Below are 25662 nucleotides of genomic sequence, written 5' to 3'. Positions count from 1 at the left end.
TATAGCTGGAGGAAGTGCATTACTTTAAACTGGAACTCCTCTGCAAAACTGAGACTTTATTCTGCAAATGATACTCAGCTGGGACCATGCTGAGTCAATGTCACATTCAGAGCTTCATCCTGCTTCACTCAGTTCCAGTGTTACCCTGGAGGAGGTTTCAGCTCTGTGACCTGGCTGCTAGAAACACACACAGGTTCCTAATGTTGAGTTTTTGATGAGATCAATTACTCTAAAGAGGTGAAAATTTTCTCTTCAGCACATGGACAAACAGGAATGGGCAGGAGGAAGGGAGGAACACTGGGATTTTTCATGTTTTACAGTATCACAGAGTGGTTTGCCCTGGAGAAAAAACAACCTGTGTGTCCCTCAGTGATATGGGAATTTAATGATCCTTCCATCTTGTGCAATAGTCTTCTTTGGAACCTCCAGATATGTGATTTTTTTCCAGACCTCCTCTTTAAGCAGCATGATGCTGCCATGTTTCCAGATTCTCACTTGCAGTGCCTCATGAGAACTATTTAACAGGGGTTTGAGATTTTTATTGTTATTTCATAAAATGTCTTATCAACTTGTGAGCAACTGTGGTGCTGGTTGTACCCATTTTAATGATGTTTGAATTTTTAGAAACATCATTCTTTTCTTCCATCTTACACTTTTCCAGTAGATATGTCTCTTGGCATAAGGGAAATTGAAGTGGGAGTGTGTTTCATTAAAAAAATAACATCCCTGTCAAATAAATCTGTACTTAATTAAATTTCCTGTGTTTTAACTGCACATAGGAACAGATAACTGTGACAAACAAAAATAAAGCATCTTTAGAAATACTGACTTACCTCTGATAAGAACCATCTGGCATATCCATATTCTTTTTTTTTAGCTTATACTTTACTAACAAGTCAGCATTTGGTTTACATTTCTTCCTTCTACTTTTGGCTTACCTAATAGATTAAAGATATGTGACTTGAACACATAAACCTAAAAACCCTATTTTAGGATTTTTTAAATCACTTTTTTCTTATGTACTGGAAAGCATATGGTACAACTAGCTTTTGCCTAGTAATTACCTGAACACAAACAAGTATTTGATAATTAGTAATTTTTAATATTGTAATTAAAACTAATTTGATAATTTCCCTATTTGATAATTGTTAAGAGACTGAAGAGAAAACGGTAAGTGGTTTTCACATTGTTAATAGCACAGCTGTGGTTATTACCTTGGTAGCCAGCTGTGTTAATTGGGATTGCTTTCAGTGCTTCAGACTGTGGCCATAAAAATCTTAGATGACCTGGCAAAATAACCTTGGAAAAACAGTTTCATGTTCCTGTGGCTGTTTCCACTTCCATGTATTGCTGGTCTCAGCTGTTTGTCCCAGGGCTGTTGGATTCTGCAGGGGCAGGGTCAGAGGCTCCCCGGGGCAGGAGTGTGTGACTGCACATCCGTGCTCAGGTCACCCAGCTCCCTTCACTTTGCATTTCCTGTCCTGCACAGCTGCCTCTCCTTCCACACTGCTTGTGCTGAGGAGCTGCAGGAGATGTTGAGTGCTGATTGACAATGTGGAGCTGTCCTTTCCAAGTTGCAGGGGAGCAAGTGTGGAGTTTTCCTTTAATGTGTACCCAAAGTTATCCAACACCTCCAGCTGCACAGGCACTGCACCTGCCTGCCTGGGTGCCAGCAAAGCACAGGGAGTCTGCTCTGTGCTCAAAATGCAATGTTGCTCTGTCTTGTAAGCCTGCTACTCAAAATGGCAGAGCACATGGATGGAGTTTAGCTCAGAGAAGAGCCTGCCACCCTGTTTGAGGATGGAAATTCTGTTAGTAAAAAAGGCAACTTCAGTTCCTGATAACTCTGTAACTTCTGTTTCTGGCCACATTAGAATCTAAGTTGAATCATAGGCACAGACAATGAAAATTGGCTTTTTGAATGGCAAGTGATCATGTTATTAAATGTAAGTTGATTCACTTCAACAAAGTGTTTAAATAATTTCTCATACATGTCTCATTATTTTATGTGTAGAAATGTTGGTCTGAAAATAGATGTGAAGTAAACTGTGAACAGAAGAGTTACGAGGCTTTTATGCTTTCATGGGATTTGTAGCTACTTTTCCATTCCCTCAACAGATCAGACATAGAAATAGCTCCTGTGAAGAAGCTGCCTCTCTTCAGTCTTTGATTAATTAGGGATTAATTAGCACTGGGGCCAGTGTGGTTTTAACATATTACTGGTTTGGGCATTTGAAAACTTTTATGCAAAAAAGCTCTGACAGAACAACTGTCTTTTGATCCTGTTTCATCATAAGGCCACACAAAAATTGTCTGATTTTACTGCAGAGGAATAGAGATGGGAGAGGAAATGTATGGCCACTCACCTTTCAGGGTCTTTTTCTGAAGGAGAGTAACACAGAAATTATAAGCTCCTTCTAAGACTAAATATTACATTTTTAATATCTCAAAATTTCTGGCTGCTCTTGGTCCCATCTGAATTGCCTCTAGCAAATACTTGTTGTGATTTCAGGCTGAGATTTTTTTGTGGGGATATATGAAACAGAACAGCATCTTCTGTTGAGATCTGCTATTGATTTTTAACTGGATTCATGTTCCTCTTTGCCAGTAGAAAGGAGAATGATGCAGAGGGAACTTCTCGAGGTGCTTCAGGAAAAGGCATCATCAGATGAGAGGAGGTTGTGAAATTGGGCCTTTTCCACATGCTCTCTGCAGAGTAAACCCTTCCTCTGTTCCTATACATTGCATTATTGGTGAAATGCATCAGGAAATGTTTATAGTCAAGGGAAGTTTGTAGTAACACTGTGTCATGAAACTAATCTGTTTGCATTCTAAAGAAGGAACAGTAAGTTAGCTGCATTTTGCTCCAGACTCAAGTGTCTTATTAAATATTTATACATGGATTAGACTGTTTACTTTCCATTTCATACTATAGTTGTATTGGGAAGATCCAGAACACCTGGGTTTTAGTGAAGTCTTAAGGAAAGTTTGCTTCAACTTTCCAAATTAAAGATTAAGAGCTCACTGAATTACTGAGTATATGCAGGAGAACTTTAAATCAAGAAATATCAGTTCTAGAAACATGTTTCTAAAATTGTGTATAACAGAATATTTGTGAATACCATATCTTGATTTCACTCTATTCTGCAGCATTTCTACACTTCTCAGAACAGTGTCAGAAATATCAAAGAAATACCAGTTTCTCCAGGTTTAGCTTTGCTGGAGGTCTGTTCTTTATATTAGTGAAAACCAGTTGCTAGGATTAAGAAGTCACTTGCCTGCCTTTGGTGATGCTGCTTTAGCATTGTGCAAAAAATGGTGAATTAATGGGATCCTGAATCACAGTATTTTGGGTATGCTGGTGATGTAAAATATCCTTTTTTTAAAGAGAGGCTGTAGATATATGCTTATCTTCCATATTTAGGTTTAACTACATGTTTGTAATTGATATCTAGAAGTAGATATGAAATTAGAACAGTTTTTCTAGGCAGAAATCAGAAAAGAATAGCCCAAACTTATTTTGCAGAGGATAATCCACGCTCTTCATGTGGAAATACTGATCCCCTGTGTATTTAACAATTGCCCTGGAAGAAATATTAAAAACTTTAATGTTCTTTAAACTAGAGAAGTGTAAGTGAAAAGCTTCACTTGTAGAATGAAAGCTAGAGCTAAACAAAGTTGAAAGCTTGTTATTTATGTGTAAGTCATCCAAGGCTGTGCATTTTATTGGAGAAACTGGGGAGCACTACCTTTAAGCCATCACCAGTGGTTTTTAGTGTTCTCTCTCATTAGGCTCAACACTGGGAACATTGGTGCTGTCCAACCATTTCACAAATCAGCAAGAACTTTTCTGACCAGCACTCAACTCCAGCAACTGTCTGCTCACTTCACCATGAGATGTGAACATAGAAGACCTTTAACTCTTTATCTTGAGTGAACTAGCCTGGGGTCTTGGTCAGCTTTGAATGTAAATGGCTTCTGAACAAATTTACACATTTCTAAGATCTAGTGCCCTTTGCCTGCTCCTAAATGTCACTGCATATCAGAAACTCCCTCCTAAACACAGCTAGCTATTCCAGTTACACACTTTGGAGGCCTTCCAAGAACCATAGCAAGTACTGCTTGTTAGAGCTGGTAGATTTTGCTAATTTTTGCTAAACATATAGGATTTAATCTCATTTCAGCTTACAGGAGCTAATATTTTAACCACTGTCTTACAAGTGTAAAGGAGCCTTATTCTGGCAAGATGAAGAAGTAATGAAATGTGACTATGACTAATAATGAACTTTACTTTCTTTCTGCTGATTCTGAGCTAATGCTTCCTATGTGTAAATTATTTTCCAAATATTTTGCACAAGTTTTGGAAGTAAATAAAACCTAAATTTCTAGGTATGTACTCTCATAATCTAGTTTGCCCCTGAGCTTGTTTGGATAGGATTTAAGAGTTTTATGTGCTGTGTAAAATTTGTGTTCCAGACTAGACAAAAAATATGTTTACAAATCATCTGCTTAGTTTAATTTTTAATGTTCTTTCCACAGGAGATACTGTTTGAGATACTATTTTGTTGATATATCAATGAAAAAATATTGATATAATTTCACATAACTTTTGTGCTGAAACCTAACCAGGAAAATTGTGGAAGAGATTTTGTTTCAATCAATTACTTTTTCTTTATTTATCACTTGATTACTTTTTCCTTGCATTGAACTTACAGTGCTACTAGAAATACTACACAGATTTCTTTCACCATCTAGAAAGAGAGTCAATTTATTCCTGTAAATTAGAAATATATCTGTCCTAAAACAGCTCTGTTAATGTGGGAGGTAAAAAGCTATTTCCGGTAGAATTGGAAGACACCATCCAACTGGATCATATTTTTAAAAGAGCATTTGTGCAAGGACTCTGGTTCCTTTGGTCTGGTGATTGTTTTCAATATTTACAGTACAGCAGGGCCTGGGGCCTCAGTTACACATCAGGATCAGTTGTACTTTGTATAAACAATAAAAAAGCCTTGCACCAAATAACTTTTCTTCTAAGCATTAGATGTCCTGATTTTTTAAGGAGAACACACAGCTGGGACAAAACCATGGAATGATCCCAAACCAGCTGGACATAAGGGCAGATCTGGATTTTCTTCCATCTGTGTTTAACTGTGGAGCATTTGGATTTAGTGCTCACTGATGACATAATAGGGACATTTAAAGATTCATTTCATGGATCCTCAATTTCATTAAAGTAAAACATCCCGAATATACACCCAAGTGAAGCTGAAGGCTAAGACACTCAATGAAGAAGAGCCTGAGAGTATTTTGGTACAGTGCGATTCAGGAGTTCAAGAAGCCTCTGCCCTGGAGCTGGGAGTGGAGCAGGCAGCAGCCAGCTGGCCATACCTGGCTGGGTTAAGGAGCCATAAAAGCACCACATGACTCTGTGGAATGTCCTACTTCTAATCAACACAGTGTGGATCAAGTTTTAGCATTCTTTTATTTAATTTAGAGAAAGATAGGTCACTAATTTAACCCTTATTGGATGACTGAATGTATGCACACCCCATAATTTAGATTGACTTACAGTCAGGGGTACAAAATATCTTCAAGATAGTGTTGTCTTTCTGAGTGCTGGCCTGCTAAATACAGGGAGGGATCTGATCTGTCTTACTTTCATGGAAGGTTGCTAGATTTGGAGATACCAAAAAAAAAGCCTTTGAAGCTGCTGGTACTTGGAAAAGTACTTGGTACACTTCACATATTGCCATAGTGGAGAAGAAAATAAAATAGTTGGTAGTCAATTGTTTCTTTGATAAATACAGTATGAGCTCTTAGCACTAGAAAGATGTAGTGATAGGAAAAAAATCTTTCTATCAAAATAAATAATGTCAATTTGATACCGGTAATCACAATATGAAGGAGTCACAGATTTCTTCCCCTCTTGCTGCTGCATCTAATATTGCAAAGACAAGGGAATTTTTTTTTTTTTAATTCTTTTATTTAGTCAGCAAAGACAGTTTCTGGATAGCTAAATTTCACTTCTCCAGGATAAAATAGTTATTATTCCAGTTGACCCATACGTGCTTTGACACTGCAGTGTTACTTGTGTCAGTGGAAAAATGTTGTTTCTAGAAAGCAAAGAGATGATGATACAGCTTTTGAGACTCAAGTAAAATCCTGGTGTTTAAGATGCAATTCCTGTGCTCAGGCATGTCCTCTGTGAGAGCTGGGACAATGAAAGTGGGCTCTGCAGCCTGCCTTTCCCATGGCCACGTGTGGAACTGCAGCTCAGCATTCCTGGGTCTGTTTCTTGGATTGACCATTTGGACCAGCAGTAAGATCAAGGAGGTGGCTACACATAATCAGCAACCAGCAGCAGTCTCTGATGCACATCCTCACTGCTTTCATGCTGGAAACAAGGACCCTACATGCAGGACTCTTTGTTGACTTTTGTGGGCTTCCCTTGTGTGTACTCTTCAGCCTGTGCCATAAACTGAAGGTGGACAGTATAGCTGTGCCTACTCTGTACTTCCTAACATTATCTCCTTTCATTTCTCAGATTCTTTTTCCTTCATTCTGCTTCTAACCCTTAACTATTCAGCCTTCCTCAGTGGCATGAGTCCTCTCAGGCTTTGGTTGGCAGACACTTGCAAAGCTGGCATTTCCAGTCAGTGGCAGGTCTAAGACAACATTTCTGCTGATGCTGATTCAGCCAAGCGAAGATTGGCTGTGCTGGCACGAGCAGTGGCAGTGGAGGAGTGATGCCTGTCTCTGACATCAGGGCTGTGCTTCACTGCAGCCACCATGTGTCTGTAGGGATGTCACTGAGAAGATACTGGAGTCTTTCTATATCTGAAACTCTGTAGAAGTGAATGTGTGTTCATTGAACCAGCTCACTGTTCTGCTGTTCTTGCTGGCTAAAGGGCTGTTATAAATGCCTGTGGGGATTATCGAGAGCTTAGCCTAGTGTGAGAAGGGTGGTATGCATGTGTGGGCTGAGGGCAGTTTGTTGCATGCTATGCAGCATGGTTTGAAGCTTTAAAAAAATATCCTATGGAAAAACATTGCTGCAGCTAGTTGTGGTTTAACTGAAATTGGAGTGAGTGCAGGAACAAGGGAAGTTCAAAGCCAGTTTGCAGCAGTGATCAAGAGAAGATTCTTTTTTTCTCTATTCTTTTAAAGTATGCTTTGCTTATTTTTCTCAAATGGCAGTGGGATGGTTGGTCCCTGGCTGATGGCTCTGGGGAAAGGCCTTACAGTAGTTTGTGTAGCTCAACAGTGGCTGTTCTGGCTGCAAAAGGAGCACTGGCAGCAACTTCCAAAGAGTCCTGCTGAGTCTGTGCAGACCAGATCCACTTCCAGTGCTTGTCATCCCAGGGTTTCTGGGGGGTTGCATTTTTTTATGAGCTGCGAGGAGGCTATTTGCAGATCTGAGACAGTTTTGGTTTCTCTAAAATGACATATCATCATGTTGGCATGTAGTAACACTACTCTTTGATGTAATAGGATGATGTTGAACTAAAACATCACTTTACTGTGGTGTACTGGTCCCCATTTGTTGTTTTTTTAGCAGAGTTTGCTGTCTGAAACAAATCCATAGAAGTGGCTATGCTGTTAACTTTGTGTCTTTCAAACCTTAGATATTCCCTGTCATTGACTGTGCTCCAAGTGAGTGCAAAATACATGAGAAATACAATAACACCTTTCAGAAAAATATGGCGACATCAACATAACTAATAAAACCTGGGAGATGTCAGTATTTGCTGTTAGAACAATATGTATGTAAAGAGGAGAAAAGTAAAAAATATTTTAGCACCTACTATTTCTTAAAAAGATAAAAAGGGAAATACCTTGTTTTTGTAAAACGTGGTGTCTCTCTACAGACTTTTCCTGATTTCCATCATTATACTGTCCTGGTAACTTCTGAAATACTAAACAGACATAGCCAAAGCTTGGAGTTGCCAGCCCTCCGTAAGCACATGGCCAGCTCTGTAAGCTACATTGGGGTAAAGACTACATTACTCTCCTCAGTCTCTTCTAGACATCAAGATTAAAGCCTGCTAAAGGCTTCTGTTTTTTCAAGTGGAAAGCAGTGGATAAAAAGCATTCAATAACCTTAAGGTGTTTAAATTCATGCTGTTACTTCAGACCTTTTTTCCTTAGTTTTATTTTTAATTCTTTTAGATGTGTAACTTTAAAGCATTCTGAAAACAATCAGAAACAATTGCAGCTTTGATTAGCAGCTAAATTAAAACAACTAATGAGCTAGTCTACCTCTCCCTTTGTCTTGTTGATATATTTGCTTAACTGCAGGATACAATCCTGACCCTTACACATTTCAGTTCTGCTGGGCACAGTGGAGGCCATTTTCTGGCTTGCCATCCATCAGAACAGGGAACACTTTCACCTTTTATTTTGAGGAGGAAGAAGCTGCTGAGCTGATATGGAAATGGCAGGCTGGTTATTGTCTGTGAAAAGCTGCTGAGACCTGTGTGCAGGACAGCCCCAGTCAGGCTATCCTGTCATCATACACAGATCGCTGATTATCACACACCAGTGTTTGTGATCTTCTGCAGTGCTGCTTCCTTCTGTCTCCCATCAAGGCCCAGTGAGCACAGACCGTGACAGGTAAAATCTTCTTCCAGACCTCAGATGCTCCCATACAAAGAGCCATGCTTAATCCCTGGCCTAGTGTGTAATTTAGTAATCTGCATGGTCATGAATTCCAGGGATATATGGGCAGGAAGCGCAGAGCAGTGTGGGTAGCAGAGCAGGCCTACAGAGTCATTTAAGTCTTTGTTGTATTGTGTAGTGAGGGATTTTGGGGACAATGAGACCTGTCTGTCAAAGATTAAGCAGACTGGAAGTGTGGTTTATACCAACAAATGAATGAAGCTTTTTGGAGTGTTAATACAGCCACGCAGTAAATGTCCAAGGACTTAAACATACAATTTATGTGATGACAAGCAACATTGGAATAGATCATTTATTCTATATACCTTAGCCAGTGGGAATTCAAGTAGGTGAAAAGTTCATTTCTGTCCTTACCTCGATCAATATACGACACTTATATAGGACAAGTGAAAAATCCTCTATTTTTTTCTCTCACAGACTGGTTTGAAGTTATTTTTACTAATTGCATTTTATTCTCTGACACTGCCCAGTAAACCAGCTGCTGACTGACTGGCGCTTATGTTATCAGGCACTGCAGTGAAATTTTGCCTGGACCCACTTTGCTTAAGCCCCTAGAGATAACTGGAATCTGGCCAAATGTTATGTTAGTAGATATGCAGACCTCTGCTACTCTCCACTCCTGCTTTGGCCCGTGTATTTCCAAGGAATGTATAGATGAGAATTCACAGACTCCATTTTTTCCTTTAAAGTGAATTGTTTACGTGTTTGCAAAGCTCCCCTTGGCTCTGCTGTGTAACAGATCTCTGGGAAGAGGTTTTGTTCTAAATCTGCTATCTTGAATAAGCATGATATGGCTCCCATCTGAGTTTTAAATCTTGACTAATATTATCTATTCCAACAGACACTGTTGGTTTTAGCAGAACCCTGTGCAAGGAAAGCTGCTCAGACCTTTCTGAAGTGCCAGGAACATGCTGGGAAGGCTATGGGAGGCAAAATGTAGGGGAAACTGCTTGCAGAGAATCTATTGTTTGCTGCTGACCCTGTACTGGCCAGATCTGTGCATGGCCTACTTTCCCCGCCTGCCTTTCTAACCAGAAGCATCCTTTGGGGCTGAATGACCTTAGTGGCTAATGAGAAGTTTTGCTGTGTTTCTCCCTTGTAAACAGAATGTTTAGCATGTAGAACATTGTCTGGTGACTAAAATGGATACTTTTTCTAAAAAATGTGTAGAGGGACTTTGTTATTGTTCATTTAGGTTTTTTTTTTCTTTTCCAAAAAAGAAGCTATTTTGTTCACTAGACTATTAATGTTATACATGAAATGGCAGTAAGTCTTAGAGGCAGTCATGCTGCATATATCACATGCCAGGCTCAGACTTGTTTTCAGAATTACATTGTACTCAGCACTAATTTGGTTGTAATAGCACAAACACTGAGTATCAAACAGGGGATGGGACATGGTAGTGCATCAATAAAAACAAAGCAAAAAAGACAAGATTGTTTTTCTGGAACATTGCTTAATTTGTGGCAATTCACATATACACATTTTCTGTGTAACAGTGAAATGCCATAGAATAATTAGATTAGAAAAATAATAGGACAATCCAGTGAGCGAAAAAAGCAGTCATAAGATTGTTGTCCAGAATTGGTTAGGCTGTGACTTGGATTGCTAGCTAAGACAGAGGAAAGGTCCACAGTTTAGATTTAGTTATCTCAGCATTTTACACACTTTTTCTCTCAGGAATTTGAGATAAATGGACAGAAACTCCTAGAAGCATAAATGCATACAGAATTTAAATCTGCTTTTAGAATAGCAATGTTATGCTTTGGATCCAAATCTCTATTGTTCATATTCTAATGATACAGTTTGCATTCTGCAGAAACAGAGAACACAATAACAATAATTGAAAAGTTATATTTAATTATGATATTATAACAACTGAAAAACCACAGCTATGTTTTATGCCAAATATTAAGTCTGTATTATTTTAGTTAATATTAAGTAATGTCTGCAAAAAATTCACCTTGATATTTAATTTATTGCAAAATGCAGTAAGACAAATGTCATTGATATGAGCAGCCACATTACTGGCTAGAATATCTGCAGATAGACAAGGAGTAGAAAGTAAAGATTGAGCACCTTTTATGCAGATTCAAAGACGAGCTGTTAAAGATTATTCTCTTAGTTGTTAATTTTGCAGCATGTAAACCAAGATAAGTTGTTCTGTTTTAGCTGGAATATCATGAGATGGTTGACAGCAACACAGGAAACTTCTGTAAGAAGTATGAAAAATAGGGAATTCCCTTCCCTTCCCTTCCCTTCCCTTCCCTTCCCTTCCCTTCCCTTCCCTTCCCTTCCCTTCCCTTCCCTTCCCTTCCCTTCCCTTCCCTTCCCTTCCCTTCCCTTCCCTTCCCTTCCCTTCCCTTCCCTTCCCTTCCCTTCCCTTCCCTTCCCTTCCCTTCCCTTCCCTTCCCTTCCCTTCCCTTCCCTTCCCTTCCCTTCCCTTCCCTTCCCTTCCCTTCTCTTCCCTTCCCTTCCCTTCCCTTCCCTTCCCTTCCCTTCTCCTCTTTGCCCACATCCCTGCTTGGTCTCTGAGGAAACACTAGCTTTTCATAGACGTTGCTTGCAAAGGGGAATTAGACATTTTTTTTAAAAGGGTTTGTTGTAAAGGAAAGAACTGGAGGGGAGCCCAAAGCAAATTAACAGATCTGGACACAGCAGACCCTGTGGAGGTTTGGAGTCTGCTCGGCTTCAGCATGTGGCTGAACCCTCCCTGCCTTTCTAGATACAATGTCCTTTTAATAGTCTTAACAGGCCTGACACTGGCAGGATTTCACTTGCTCAGTACACTACTTAATACAGCTAATTTTCTACTGACAACATTTTTTGCAACAATGAATCTTCTGTCACTCGAGTCCATGGGGAAGGCAGCTTGGAAATGCCAGCCAGAGGCAGGGGGAGCAAGTTCATTGTCACTGTTCACTTAAACAGTTCTACAGAAACAAACTCAGATTTTTTTGTTTGTTTGTTCTTTGGGGTGCTAGGGATAAGTGGATGGGAAAATAACACAATATTGCAAGTTTTTCTTTCCTTATGAGCCCATATCAGATCCCTGAATGTTGTTGTGTAGGGGGTATCTTAAGGAGAGGCAGAAGCTGTGATTTTGTGGGCAGCAGTCATGATGTGGCTGCCCACGAAGTTACAAAGATTCATCATGTGTTTTCCCCAGGAGACTTGTCAAATATCTATAATTTGTGTTGTATCTTCCTCAATAATGAGTTAAGTAAAAGCCCTTTACATTGTGAAGAATAACTTGCTCCATCTTCCCAAATGTGTGGGAGAGGCGCCACACACACACACATACATGTACTCCTGGCCACAGAGCCAGGGGACAGAGGGGATGTGACCCTCACTTGTCATTCCACCATCCCCTTTGTGGGACTGACTGCCAAGGAGCTGCCACTTGGTCATTCCCACTGCCCTGCTCTCACCAGAGGTGACCTGTGTGCATCCCGGTGAGGAAAATACTTTGCATGTGCTACTTTGTCTACTTTCCTGTGCAGCCACCAGGAGAATGGAAAGAAGTTCTAGAGAAACCCTGTGTGTTCTTCTGAAATAACTAATTCTTTTGTATTAAAATTCAGCTCAGGACTTATTCTGCTGTCAAGAGATGTACACAATGCTCCAATTCTCTTCCTTCAATTAAGGGCAGGAAAATGTTATGACAGCTGCTGTCCTATGTGAACAGGTCGGAGAACTGTAAAGGCTTTCTAAAACATTTTTTAGAGATTAGGCACTGAAGGCTTGAGGGAGAGAATATGAACTGAGGTTGCAAAAGACCATAAAATCTCATAAACCATTCAAACCTTTGGCTGTACTATGCTCTTTTGTTTAAAAAAAAAAAAAAAAAACTTAGTTCATAAGTAAATTGAAGTCAGTTAGACCTCACTGGCTTCAACATTTTTGTTAAGTTTTCATAATCAGGTATTTTAATATAGCCCCTATTTTTTGGAATGTTGATGGGTCTAATGTAGTGCCAGAGCTCCACGAGATGCAGCAGCAGTTCCTGCTTATGTTACCTCCTCCTTCATGTCTCATTTCCTCAGCTGCCTCTAATTCAGGCTTACCCATGTGCACGATTTCAGAATAGTACCTGTTGTCAGTCTCATGTGCTGTCTACACAAATTGTCTTCATTGGTGTATGAAGCTTGTATTGCTCTGCCAACTGAAAACACAAAAAGGCCCTAAAGATATCAGCCAAGGTAGCAAAAAGAGCTTTTGTTGTGGCAAATAGCAAAAATTTAATCTCAGATGACCAAATATCACCTGAGGCTCACAGCTGATTGGCTTAAACAAACAGTGGGTAAGCTGGGGATTCAGGGGTGATCACCTCTGCTCTGGTGATACTCTGCGATGCAGTTCATCAGGATCTAGTCTCTGCAAATCTTTTGTTCTGCTCGAAAAAGGGCATAATTTTGATTGATGATCATGAAAAAGGCAAGTAAATTTAATTCAAATATATAATGCAGCTCCTTAAAAGTAAGTCTTAACTCAGGATTTTCATACATTGGTTATTTGTTCAATTGAAATACAATGTAAGTCATCACTCTGCTTTGTAAATCCTGCTGCTTGCTCTTTATTAAAAAAAAATCCCTATAACTCAAAACCTTCTGTAGTGCCCATCACTGTGGGGTGTTGCCCGTGGCTCCCCTCCTCTCTGGGGCTCAGCACAGGAGCGCTGTGGCCTCAGGGGTGCTGCTCTCACACGGCTGTTACAGCCCACAAGGGCTTTCACAGGCTTTCATGTTATCTGTGCTCTCTGTGGCCTGGAACCTTCCCACAGGAGCTTATTTCTTATCTAACTTGGACATTTCACAACATCAAAGCAAAAAAGCAACCAAAGTTAAGTCATGCTTTTTGACTTTTGTACATTTTTCATTGTTGCTTCAGAAAGTCTTGAAGTATAAAATGGAATAATTACTCTGAGTTCATACAGAGTCAGTCCTGGCATTGTCCATGGTGGGGAAAAAGATGACAGTATGTGTTGTCTTTGTGTGTTTTAAATAGAAATAGCAAATATATGGAATTGATTGGATCAGGATGTTTCATGAAAGCTTTTAACTGGAAATCAAGCATTCTAAGGAACAAGCTTTTCATAGATTTAAATATCCAATTAAAAAATAAAGATAGTCTTAAAAATTGTCTAGAGCCCATATATAGTTCTGTTTTATAATGTGGTAAACTATCCATTGCAACTTTGTTACTGAAGTATGGGATTCATCAAACAATTTGTGGAATCAGATTTCAATAATTTTTAAAGCTAAAATATTTTTTAAGTTAAAAAATAGGGTGTAAAGCCATATATAATATATATATATACACACACACATACATAGATATACATGACAGACACAGTTTTTTATCACCTAGATTTTCTACTTGCAGTCATGTCTAGTCAGGCTTAATGGAAATAACAGAATTATTTTTTGAAAATGGATGTTATCACATGAATTTAAATTTAAAATTGTTATGGGATTCAGCCTGCAGTTGCTCATTATTACATTAAAAGATTGGTCCTGAGATGACCAGAGCAGCCTTGACAGTCAGCGGTGTGAGCATTCCAAAGGCTGCTTTGCATAAACAGAAAGCTTTTGAAACGCATTGTGATACTAAAGAATTTCACATGGTACATGAAAAAAATGTTGCTTTTGATAAAATAAAAAAAAATCACCCTAATATCCTTCCTTAAACAAAACAAAACAGAAGAAGACCCCAAACAATGGCATTTGTGGGAGGATGCTGAATGAAGTAGGATTGTTGCACAGGATTTTTTTCTGGTCCATTATTTCTGTGTGCACATACAGTTTGTTTGTATTCTTCTCATGCTGCATAGGTAAAAAGCTGTGTAGAGGAGCAATGAATTATATGACAGAAATAAAAGAGCCTTTTTCAACTTAAGACTTCCCCTAAGTTTTTAGAAGAAAAACTGAAGAATGATTTTTTTTAAAAGTACAAAGCATTTTTCAGTAGGAAGAATAATTACTTACTCTGGAATGTGAGCAGGGCACTGGATAACTGACCTGTAATTTAGGAAAATAGTGAAGGGGTTTTCATCAGTAATTATTATTATTACAGTAGAACTGCAGGGCCCCAGCTGAGAGCAGGACTCTGCTGTGCTACTTTCTGTCTCTCTAGCAAGAGAGAACCACTGCTGTGGGAATCTTGCTGTGAAGGCAGGGCAGACTGAAGAGGAAAAGGGAGGAAATGGAAGTGGGAAGTTGAAGAATGGCAAGGGAAGAAGTGGAGGTGGGAAGCTGAAGGATGCAAGGGAGGAAGTGGAGGTGGGAAGTTGAAGAATGGCAAGGGAAGAAGTGGAGGTGGGAAGCTGAAGGATGCAAGGGAGGAAGTGGAGGTGGGAAGTTGAAGAATGGCAAGGGAAGAAGTGGAGGTGGGAAGCTGAAGGATGCAAGGGAGGAAGTGGAGGTGGGAAGCTGAAGGATGGGCTAGGCCATGCTGCTTGCCATGGACACGGCTGCCTTGCACTGGTAAGTCACTGACAGAGCCCTCATCTGAGTTCAGGGCGATCCCTGCGTCAGCTTTTGTAACCTGGTGGCTCTCATCAGAGAGAATGTCCTTGGTTTAAATGGGAAATGCAATCTGTGTGTGTGAAAGAGCATCTTGAGGGACCAGGCCCTTGCACAGGCTGTCCTGTCCAACAAGAATCGGGTACATAGATCTTCCTTAAAAGTTTCAGCCTTAGAGGATGCAGTATATGAGAACGTGCATTTTTAGAGCCGGAATGTAATAATGAGTTAAAGGTTGGTTGTTTGGTTCATCTTTATATAATCAAACAAGCATAAGATGCTTCAAGCAACAAAGTATTTGCTCATGGAGTAAATATTTCACTAATAATATTTTGTGTCAATAAAACACCTTTTATGGGGCAAATAATGGGTGAAGGAATAGAGAATGTGAATAAGAACCTTTTACAAATTTTGGTCACTGAATTCTCATAGAGAAGAAACCATGTGTTAGTTTCAGAAGGCATGAGCATATTTAAATTTAGTTGCTCTTTTCATACACAGGACCTTAATTTTGCTTAGAAAATGAATAGTGCTTTTGCTGCTTGAAATATGGCAGCCTACAAATTTACTAACAAAAATAGGAATCATTTCTGCCCTTCCTGATCAGTAGTATTATCTGCTTAGTTACCAGAGCTGCTAGATTTGTTTTAGTGGGTTCCAGTGTTCTTTATGGTGATGAATCACTGAGTTGGCATTTGACAGTGACTTAGGCCAGTTGAATTGTTTCCCAAGTAAGTATGTATTTGCTTTTTTTTTGTCCCAGAAATAAGTAGGCTATCCAATGGTTCCATACCACTTCCATGTGTGTTCCTTTACACAGTGACAAATCAAATAGATTTATGCTTTATTCTCCAAGCTCACAGAGACAATGGGAAATAAAAGAATGTTTGGAATTTGCAATGCTATGTGTAGCAGCTCTGCTTCAGTGGGCGAAAATTTACGTGGGGTATTAGAGTTGGCAAAAGGGGTAGGGACAATAGAGAAACTGTGATGTGTTGGGTTGTGCAGCAGCAGAGGCCCCAACATTACCCATTGTTCAAGCCTTTCCTCATGACACCCTGGCACGCAGGTGAACTTAAAAGGGTATAAGGAAAAAGGTACATGGTGCAGAACCTTTTCCACCTTGAAAGACACTGCCATCAAATTACACTTTTGGGCTGTTTGGTTTTACTGCCTTCTGCAGTGTGGTGACTCAGAAGCAATGGGAGGTTCCTTTTCCAGGCATTTTTTGCTCTTGCTTACCACACATTGAGAATGGAAAGCTGAATGTCTGAGCCAGCTGTGTATTTGTAACGGTTTGCAATGGATATAACAGAGATGGACATGATTCATGCTGATCTTGTGACACAAACTTGGTCAGAATCCAAAATTAACTATGAAAATGCCCAGGTATATTAAAAAAAAAAAAGCTATTTTTACCAGTATCATATTCATTAGAGACAGGCATCTCATTTAGTGCTGCTGCATTGTAAAAGCCTAGTGCACAAATAAGTTTGAGAATGCAGGTCATAGATTTCACATATGAAATTCTAGTGGGCATTTGAGAGAACATTCACAAGTCACAGTAATTTCATTTGCTTTGTTATTGCTTAATATAATTAGTATTCTATAATTTTCCTCTTTTTAAAAACAATTGTCATACATCTTAAAAAAATTAAAATTATATTGCTTGCATTAAGTGCTAGTGTTGAACATTAAAGATGAATAATAGGGAGCTCTGTGATTCCTTGTAGTTTTTGTTTGATGTAATCCATATTTTATATTTCACCTTGTCCTCACTGCTAAGAGTTGTTTTATTGTTTTATCCTTTGGATAGTCTTTACTGGCTAAAGCCCAATAAAGACTAGGTAAGTGTTAGGTCAGACAGAAGTTCCATGTGGCATTGAGGTCTGTAAATTTACCTCATGGTAAAACCTGAGTCTTCTTAGTGCTGCTATCCTTGAATTGCTCCTACATGCCATTGTGTCTGCTCTTTATAATGCTTTAATCTTGGAACAGTTCATGGGAGTGCTGCTGAGTGACGAAAATACTGCTTTTTTAGCAATGAAGGCAAGTCCTTTGTTTCAGCATAGAAAACATGATTTCCATCCACACAGACTTCAAAAGAAACAGTGGGAATTCTTGAGAGCCTGATTATCATGGCATAATCACATTATCAGAGAGATTAGAAGCACTTTACTGTGTCCTTATGCTTTAGTGATACTCCAAGGCACTGGACAAAATCTTCAAGTGCAGTTAAAATCTTTCTTGTAGGGCACTAATGCAGGAGAGAGCTATTTAGCTGTGGGCCCTGAAATCACAGAGAACATATTTAATTCTTCTGTCCAAGAGCTGCTCATCCAAACACAAGCAGAAGGTGTAGTTGCTGGTCTTTACTCTCCAGTCTAGATCTATTTCTCAGAGCCACCTGCAGCAGAGCAAAACAAAAGCCTCCTAAAATGTTAATTCCCATCAGTTCCAGTCATTGTGAAACACTATCATTAACCAGGCAATCAAGCTAATGGAATACAGAAGTATTAGCAATTCAAACAAATGAAGAATTCACAGTGTGTTTTCTCTACAAACTTGGTGGGCTCTTGGATGCCATTTCTTTTGTGAGAGGTAAGTAAGACTGTAAGTGTAACAGTTTTAGGTTATGCTTCAGCACTGTTGTGCCTTGAGGTAAGCAGTCCACAACCCATGCTTTGTAAGTGAATAGTTGCCTGAAAGCCTCTGAATTGCTTATGATTATGGGAAATTCAGTCTCAGCTTTAACTTTTTTAAGTGAGAGCAGAGCATGTGATTTTTAACATGTTTTTTGTTGTGTTTGGTTGCCAAGGACAGCTGAAGATTTGGGGATTAATGTTCTGATTATATAGTTTCCAATATAAAGGATTCTATTGATAATTAGCCCAGAGTGAAGAAAGCTAAAAATAATCAACATAAAAGCCTTTTCAGATGCGAGTGTGTACCTCTGGAAGTGCACACTCTGGACAGTGTCTACACAGAAAAGGTATGAAATATCAAACACACACTTGACCTCAGTTAAAAGGCCAGGATGAAACAAACACAACAGAAAGAGTGATATGGGAGAATTGTTGCAGTTAAAAGAAAACTGCAACAACAGTGAAGAAAGATGCATGGAATATGGAAAAAAATATTTTAGCCTAAACAGGTACTAGAAATGATCCTGGAAAAAGAAATTTTAAAATCATGTACACTTTGTTTCACTTTGCTTGATTTTAAACATGTAACAATGCATTTTTAATTTAACAGTAAAAGTATTTTACCTGCCAAGCCGTGAGTCAGGGCTTTGTATGTCTCCAGCTGAGATTACTGAAACACTTGCAGCGGGGAGCTGCATTCCTTTTGCTGTTTTATGGAGTTAGGGAAGTAAAAAGGAAACACACTTCCATGGACATGAGAACTAAAATCAGGAGGAATTACGTGGTGGAATTATTAAGGTGTAAATTTTTTTAACTTCCTTCTCTATTCTATTTTACTATAAGTCCTAATCCTTATTTCTTATCTAACTTGGACATTTCACAACATCAAAACAAAAAAGCAACCAAAGTTGAAGTCATGCTTTTTGACTATTGTTCATTTTTCATTGTTGCTTCAGAAAGTCGTGAAGTATAAAATGGAATAATTACTCTGAGTTCATACGGAGTCAGTCCTGGCATTGTCCATGGTGGGGAAAAAGATGACAGTATGTGTTGTCTTTGTGTGTTTTAAATAGAAATAGCAAATATATGGAATTGATTGGATCAGGATGTTTCATGAAAGTTTTACCCCTTAACGCGGGCAACTTTGTGTAATCCACTGATTTTGCCGGTAGAAAGCATAGCCATGAAGTGCATTTTCTGCTGATACTGGGGGACCTTAGCGTGGTGTTTTTGGTGTCCCTGGGCACAGCCCAGCAGGGCGCTGACACCGGGCGGCTCCTCCCGGGGGCACCTCCGAGGGCAGCTCCGGAGGGCTCCTCCGGGCACCTCCCGAGGGGAGCATCTCCCCAGGGCTCCTCGGGGCACCTCCCGAGGGGAGCATCTCCCCAGGGCACCTCCCGAGGGGAGCATCTCCCCAGGGATCCTCGGGGCACCTCCCGAGGGGAGCATCTCCCGAGGGCTCCTCCGGGCACCTCCCGAGGGGAGCATCTCCCGAGGGCTCCTCCGAGCCTGGCTCCTCGGGGCACCTCCCGAGGGGAGCATCTCCCCAGGGCTCCTCCCAAGGGGAGCATCTCCCCAGGGCTCCTCAGGGCATCTCCCCAGGGCTCCTCAGGGCATCTCCCCAGGGCTCCTCAGGGCACCTCCCGAGGGCTCCTCAGGGCACCTCCCGAGGGGAGCATCTCCCGAGGGCTCCTCCGAGCCTGGCTCCTCGGGGCACCTCCCGAGGGGAGCATCTCCCCAGGGCTCCTCGGGGCACCTCCCGAGGGGAGCATCTCCCCAGGGCTCCTCGGGGCACCTCCCGGGGGGAGCATCTCCCCAGGGCTCCTCGGGGCACCTCCCGGGGGGAGCATCTCCCCAGGGCTCCTCGGGGCACCTCCCCAGGGCTCCTCCGGGCACCTCCCGAGGGGAGCATCTCCCCAGGGCTCCTCCGAGCCTGGCTCCTCGGGGCACCTCCCGGGGGGAGCATCTCCCCAGGGCTCCTCGGGGCACCTCCCGGGGGGAGCATCTCCCCAGGGCTCCTCCGGGCACCTCCCGAGGGGAGCATCTCCCCAGGGCTCCTCCGAGCCTGGCTCCTCGGGGCACCTCCCGGGGGGAGCATCTCCCCAGGGCTCCTCCGGGCACCTCCCGGGGGGAGCATCTCCCCAGGGCTCCTCCGGGCACCTCCCGGGGGGAGCATCTCCCCAGGGCTCCTCCCGGGGCTCCTCCCGGGCCGGGCAGGGCCGGCAGCGCCGGGCCGGGGGGCGGCGCCCTCTGGCGGCAGCGGCCGGCCGTGCCCCGCTGGCTCCGGGCCCGGGGTCCGTGCCCGCGGCGCTGCGGCGCCCGCAGAGCGGGGCAGCGGGGCGGTGAGCGGCTGGAGCACCGGCGTGGTCAGAAGCGCCTGGTGGAGCCGGGGTTGCTCAGCCTGCAGCAAAGGAGGCTCGGTGGGGACCCTAGGGCTTTCTGAAGGGAGGTGGTGGTGAGCCGCTTCTGGGCAAGCAGCGGTCGTGCAAGGGGAAGTGGCTTCAAGCTGTGCCCGAGGAGACTCGGGATGGGTATTTGTGGGAGTTCAGCACATCCCTCTGGCTGCCCTGGCTGTCTCCAGACCCAAGCAGGGGGCTCAGAGACCCTAGCATGAAGTCAAAAATATCTTTGGCTTCGATTTTAGCCCAGGGGAGAGGCTGCCAACTCTATATGAGGAATTACAAGCCAGAAGGGTTTGAGTAGCATCATAGGTGAATTGACACAGGGTGGAAAAGTAGAATTTTAGGGTTTTTTAGAATGTAATTTGGGGTACAAGATGGAGGAATCTGGGCGTGTCCTAGCCTTTTCTTCCTTCTTCTTGTCCTTCATGTCTTGCTGTGATGGTGACACTTTTCTATTGGTTTAGGATAGGGACACACTGTCCAACATAGATGTTAGATATTGGTGCATTGTTATAAACAGACAATACGTAACTTTTGATATAAAAGGTAGACACCTCCCAAGATGCCGGCCAGACTGCTATGGCTTCTGTACTAGGCAGACCTCAGCAGGTCAGAGAGAAAATATAGATAAGGAGAAATAAACAACCTTGAGAACTCAACTTCACATATTCCAGACCTCTTCTCTGGCTGCCAGGCTAGGGGAACAAGGACTTTCACACTGTTGGGGTCTCACCAACTGACCCTGACAGATATTAGGAAAAATGTCTTCACTGCAAAGCGTTAAGAAGTGGAACATAGTGGAGTCACCATGCCTGGAATTGTTCAAAAAATGGATGGATGTGGCACTTAGATATATGGTTTCCATGTGCATGGTGGTATTCAGTCAAAGGTTAGATTGATCTCAGAGTTTTCCAACCTCCAATCATCACCAGACAATTTAGGGAGGTGGCTGTCCTTCTCTACTCTGTGCTGGTGTTGCCCCATCTCGAGTCCTGTGTGGAGTTTTGGGCAGTCTTTGTCTAAGAATAGACAGGGAAAGCTTTAGGATGTCCTAACTACCCAGAGAGGTATCAAATTGCATTGAAAGTTGAGTTGGAAACAGTAATTACAAGGGAGTTTGTGGAGATGATGCATTGACTTGGTTTTAATGTATATTAGGGTCGACCAGGACCAATTGGGCTTCAAGGACCAATAGGAGCACCTGGATTTACTGGCCCAGAAGGTTTGCCTGGAGCAAAAGGTGAGAGAGGAGCAGTGGGCCCTCCTGGACCAGCTGGACAGAAAGGTGACAAGGTAGGCTCAGCAGTGACTTTTCTGTCCCTGCAATAGTTCTATGGCCTTGTGTATATTTTTGAGTGAATAAAGATAATCTTGGACTATGTCTAGGGATAAAAATACAATGGCATTTCAACAGTATCTTTAGAGAATTGTCAGCATTTATTTTTGAATGAGAATACAGATACTAAAGGTACTTAAGAGTGTAGCCATGCTGGTAGGTGAGCTACAGCCAAATGAGTTTTGCTGTTGCACGTAGTCTGTCACTTCACATGCCCAGGGATAGAGGCTATTATTCACACTTCTGTGCAGGGAGACATGGGGCTGGTTCCTATGTAGAAGATCCTGAGCTGGTGTCTAGAAAAGCAAAAAGAATGGGTACTAAATAAAATCTGCAGTTCAGTTTGGCAGGTACAAAATTATTTCTAAAAAAAAGAATACAATAAACTATGTCATAATAAATAGAGTAGCCCATAAGGTGTAGGTGTCAATGAATGCAATGTGCAAGATTGGAAACAATTTCTTTGCACTGAAAAAAAAAATCCAGTTACTCCAGAACTGTTTCTATTCCCTGAAATGATACATATGCAATACCAACATGCCATAAGATTCTCTCTCTTCATCTCTTGTGGGAAAATATATTTTACTTTTCCAAAGCAAGAACAAGTAAGGGAATTTTGCTTACACAGTCTGTTTTGCTACTATTCAGAGCAGAGCAACAAGGTATGGTAATTACTTGCAGCTTGGGCAGTCTGTAGCTAATGCAGTGGTCTGCATGTCTCTGGGGGTCCTATCCAACTGTAGACAACTGTACAAAAATATGTAAGTTTTGTTGAAACTCTTGGAAAGACAAGGGTTAAATGTAGTTTGTTTATTTTCCTGGCATCTTGTTTTTCCCAGATGTGCAGTAGGAGATTACATGTTTACATTAAATTGCCTGATTAAAACATTCCTGTAACACTTATTTGGCATCCAGTCAAGCTCAGATGCTCAGTTCCTGTCTTCACTGACCCCTGTGGTCAGAGGGAATCTGCCTGAGATAGTTTGCTCCTTTTGGTTTTGAAAGCAGAGGCCCAAGATTGAAAGTGTTGGAGTGGAAAATATCTCACAGGTAACTGAAATGTATAGACCAATGAAGAGAAATATAATGTGTTCCCTTTTTCTTCAGGGTCCAATGGGAGTTCCAGGATTCCAGGGTATCAACGGGATCCCAGTAAGTTTGCATATGTAGATATAAATCACCAGAATGGTAATTACAGCCAAAAGCACCTGATTAGATTTTCCTAGCACATGCATAGTGTATTTAGCATAGCAATTGCTTGCTTCTATCTGTAGGAAGATGGAAGTGTTTGTTAATCCACCTGATGATTCCATGCTGTTTTGTAAGACAATAGGAAGCTGATACATATCAGAAAATGAGCCTGAGTTACAAGGGGATTGTTTGCATGATTGATTAGCTATTCTTTCAGCACCACTGTTCCCTCAGCACTGCCTAAAAAACACTATTGCATAAAATCGAAGATTTGCAGAATTGAAAGGGACCTCAGGGAGTCAAACAGGCATGATCAGCTGTGCTTCAGGCCATTTTTAGCATGAGTTCCCTAAGCAGTTTTTAAAACCTTGTGATGATGTAGACTGACTTTTCTATTAGAAAAGCTTTGCTAATGCCTAACTTCAGTCTTTCTTTCTGCAGTTTAAAGCTCTTAGTTTTCACGTTACTGATCAGGGACACAGAGAGAACATTGTTCACTTTTGCTTTGTAGTAGCTTTCTTGTATGTGATAGCTGTTACCAGGTCTCCCTCAATCATCTTTTGCTATGACATGAATTAAAACACTGATGAGAGCTGAGGCTCTCCAGATAACCCTTAATTCTCTTCTAGGTTCTAGTCCTGGTTTAGGTCAGGTGACAGGTAGGTAACCACTTTCCCTGACCATCAGGAACTTTCTGTTTCTTTCATTCTTTAGAACTTTATATTCTAGAGACAGTTTATAAAAAATTATGTAGCTAGAGTTCTTGGACAGCTTTTTTTTGTTTGGTCTCTCCAGGGACTCTGACAGAGATATCTTGCTGTATCTCAGGGGAACTTTAGCTGGATCAGCTTTAGAAGTTGCCCCAATCTTCCTTACTCTTTCTACCCTGTTTGACTCATCCTGCTTCCTCCTTCTCTCCTCCTCTCCTTATTTTTATTTTCTTTATGACATTTTTCCATTCTGTGTGTCATTGTGCCTTCACACTATGCTCATACTCTTTCTCATCTTCCCTACTTTCTCAGATGCTGAAGAGCTCCAACAATTGAACTGTGTTTTCTTACTTCGTATCAAAAACTGTATAGTTATGATAGATTGGCTGAAAATGCACTGTTGGCCTCGTAAATGAGCTTGTTTGATTCCAGTTCCTTCCTGGCCCTTTTCCTTTAGTTCCCCTCTGCTCATCCTTGCCTGTTTTCTCTCCTGCTCTACTCCCTTGCTGCTATTTTTTTTTTGCTTTTACCACCAGCCAACTGTTGAGGTCTGAAGAGAACAAGCTGTTCCCATAATACTTAATTTAATTGAACACACTGTGGGAACGTGCTGTTCTCAGGGTGTTTTTTCAGATGAGGCTCTGGAGAAAGGGGATTCCCAGCAATGAGGGGAGGCAGAGATAGAGCAGCAGCCATTGCCAGGTAGTTGGCAGCTACAGGCATTCCAAGGAGAGAGAAGGGGAGGCAGATGAGAGGATTCAAAGCCTCCAGCATATGCAGATCTGTTCTGCTTTGCAACATTCTGCAAATGGGTTAATGGGAAAGAGGCAGATTTTGCTGGTCAGAGTAGCAAAGTGCTCATCACTGTGGCTCTCATGTGCCACAACTGCAGGGCAGAAAAAGGGGAAAGAGAAACTTGTTCATACTGTTTACATTATAACCACTAAGATAAATGCTTCCATTGTAGGGTGAAAATAGCAACCACCACTGCTTGAGTAAATATTTTCACTTTTGCCATTACATTTCAAGATAGGGAGTAACTTAGATTTTTTTGTGAAATGTGTACCAATATAGGCACTTTATATGGATGTGTGAAATGTGGAGCAAAGGAGAGAACATGTGTGTATGAGAAAGATGGGAGAAGTAAAAAGATATTGTGATCTCTGCACATCCAAATATAAAGAGATATTTTTTTGTAGTATGCAGGTATGTTAGTGTGGGCAGGTGTAGTTTAGTCATGGCCATGGGCAAAGCCATTATTCAGAGGGGAATCCCACTGCTGACCTTAAGGGAAGTGGTATTCCAGAGAGTTCCCCTGGGGAATGCTGGTGACAAGTAAATCATGTTGTTGCAGCTGGCCTGACTAATCCCTTTAACCTAGTAAATACAGCAGCTACATGTGTTTATTGCTAGACTTTCATGTCATGCTGTAGAAGCCCTAAAATCCTTAGTCCTACTTGGGAAGTTTTTTTTTTTTCCTATGGGACAAGATTCAAGGACACCTCTGGCAAAAGCTGGAACTGAAGCTGGGAGATGTATATAGCTTTTTGTTAACTGTCCAAGGGGTTCTAGAAGGAAATACTTTTATGATAAGTGAGCCCTTGTCTGTGCCATGAAAGCCAAAGCTATATGAAGAGGCAGTTTTGTGACCTTCCTAGAGTAAATGCAAGCACTTGCCAATGGCTGTAAAGGCCACTTGTCTTAGCAACCCATTGAACTGTTTATTCAATTAATTTTGTATTCATCCCTAATTGCATTTGTTTCTCTGCTTTTAATTATTTGTGGAACTCTCCTGTTGGGATTGCCTGTTCACTGTTTGATTTAGAAAAGAGGCCCCTTGGGATCACAGTGTCAGTGTACAAACAAGAGTCAGATCAAGAGGGTCCAGATAACCAGTTCAAATTTCCTTATCTGTCTCTCACACCAAATGCCTCCTTTTGTGGGTACAGAGAGCACAAGCATCTCTCCAGCCTGTGTTTTAACTCGGATCTGTAAACTAATCACCCTGACATGTATAAGTAAAGTCTGAAAGTCTTGTGCCTTAGTCAATTGAGGTGCTTGTGTTCAATTGGCACATCTGCCAAAAGAGGAATTAGAGGAGGTGAGAGCAATGAAACTATTAACCACCACTTTTTCAGGTCAAACCAGCTCTTTAAATCAGTATTTGAAACC

At 41.4% G+C, this 25662-nt stretch overlaps 1 protein-coding gene across 1 annotated transcript in view; it reads left to right on the top strand.

Annotated features, from left to right (window-relative positions):
- Window positions 1-25662, top strand: part of COL4A6 (collagen type IV alpha 6 chain) — a 112734-nt gene that overhangs the window by 52173 nt on the left and 34899 nt on the right. The window contains exons 4-5 of the mRNA XM_077786549.1: window positions 21412-21546; window positions 22697-22741. Of these exons, the coding sequence (XP_077642675.1) occupies window positions 21412-21546; window positions 22697-22741 (180 nt within the window). The remainder of the gene's footprint in view (window positions 1-21411; window positions 21547-22696; window positions 22742-25662) is intronic.

This window comes from Lonchura striata, chromosome 14 (genome assembly GCF_046129695.1).
Source record: "Lonchura striata isolate bLonStr1 chromosome 14, bLonStr1.mat, whole genome shotgun sequence".
NCBI classification, from domain to species: domain Eukaryota; kingdom Metazoa; phylum Chordata; class Aves; order Passeriformes; family Estrildidae; genus Lonchura; species Lonchura striata.
This window is presented reverse-complemented; position numbering and strand designations above follow the sequence as displayed.